The sequence below is a fragment of the Coturnix japonica genome, unplaced genomic scaffold (assembly GCF_001577835.2).
Source record: "Coturnix japonica isolate 7356 unplaced genomic scaffold, Coturnix japonica 2.1 chrUnrandom599, whole genome shotgun sequence".
Lineage (NCBI taxonomy): Eukaryota > Metazoa > Chordata > Aves > Galliformes > Phasianidae > Coturnix > Coturnix japonica.
Genome location: NW_015439972.1, coordinates 29,241 through 30,385, shown reverse-complemented (window position 1 = coordinate 30,385; position 1,145 = coordinate 29,241). Strand labels below are relative to the sequence as shown.

Genomic DNA, 1,145 nt, shown 5'->3' with positions numbered 1-1,145 from the left:
GCTTTTGGGGGGGCATTTGGGTCCTTTTAGGGCATTTTGGGGCAATCTGACCCTTTATAGGGCATTTTGGGGGGCTGTTTTGGGGTTTTTTAGGGCATTTTGGGGGCAATTTGACCCTTTTTAGGGCATTTTGAGAGCCTGTTTTGGGGTCTTTCAGGGCATTTTGGGACAATCTGATCCTTCTTAGGGTATTCTAGGGTGGCTGTTTTGGGGTCTTTTAGGGCATTTTGGGGGCAATCTGATCCTTTTTAGGGCTTTTTGGAGGCTATTTTGGGTCTTTTTAGGGCAATCTGATCCTTTATAGGACATTTTGGGGCACTTTGTGGGGCTGTTTTGGGTTCTTTTAGGACATTCTGGGCTCTTTTGGGGTCTATTTCAGCTCTTTTTGGTTCCTTTAGGTTATTTGAACACCTTGAGTTCACACAGACCCAGTTCTTTAATGTTATTGGGTTTATTTGGGGGGGGGGTTCACTTCAATCCATTCACAGCCATTCATGTTTCTTCCCCCCCCTTCAGATCCAGGGGGGGTCCGGTTATTGGTGGGGGGGGGGTCCCATCCCATTATCATTGGGGGGGTCACTCAATCCCATATCATGGGGGGGTCCCCCATCCCATATCATGGGGGGGCTCCCTCGATCCCATATGGGGGGGTGTCCCATCCCATATCATGGGGGGGGGTCACTCAATCCCATATCATGGGGAGGGTTCCTCGATCCCATATCCTGGGGGGGGTCCCACCCCATATCATGTAGGGCCCCCAGTAGCTGAGCGCGGGCGTCACCGATGAAGCCTTGCTGGAGGAAGGTGGGCAGCCCCCCCCCCAAAGGAACCCGAATCAATCCCTGCACCTGTGGGGGGGGGAGGGGGGAGAACAGACATGGAGACACCCCACCCCGAAAAAAAAAACCCCATTGCCCATTATCCCCCCAAACCCTATTGCCCATAATAACCCCCCACAAACCCTATTGCCCATTATCCCCCCCAAACCCTATTGCCCATAATAACCCCCCCCAAACCCTTTTGCCCATTATCCCCCCCAAACCCTATTGCCCATAATAACCCCCCACAAACCCTATTGCCCATAATAACCCCCAAACCCTATTGCCCATTGATCCCCCCCCAAACCCTACTGCCCCCCCCAAACC

At 52.8% G+C, this 1,145-nt stretch overlaps 1 protein-coding gene across 3 annotated transcripts in view; it reads right to left on the bottom strand.

The window, feature by feature from the left end:
* Positions 1-432: 432 nt before the first annotated feature.
* LOC107307442 (U8 snoRNA-decapping enzyme-like) overlaps positions 433-1,145 on the bottom strand; it is a 3,831-nt gene continuing 3,118 nt past the window's right edge. For all 3 annotated transcript variants that reach the window (XM_015850949.2, XM_015850948.2, XM_015850950.2), the window contains exon 3: positions 433-848. In XM_015850949.2, coding sequence (XP_015706435.1) covers positions 666-848 — 183 coding nt within the window. In that variant the 3' untranslated portion in view covers positions 433-665. The remainder of the gene's footprint in view (positions 849-1,145) is intronic.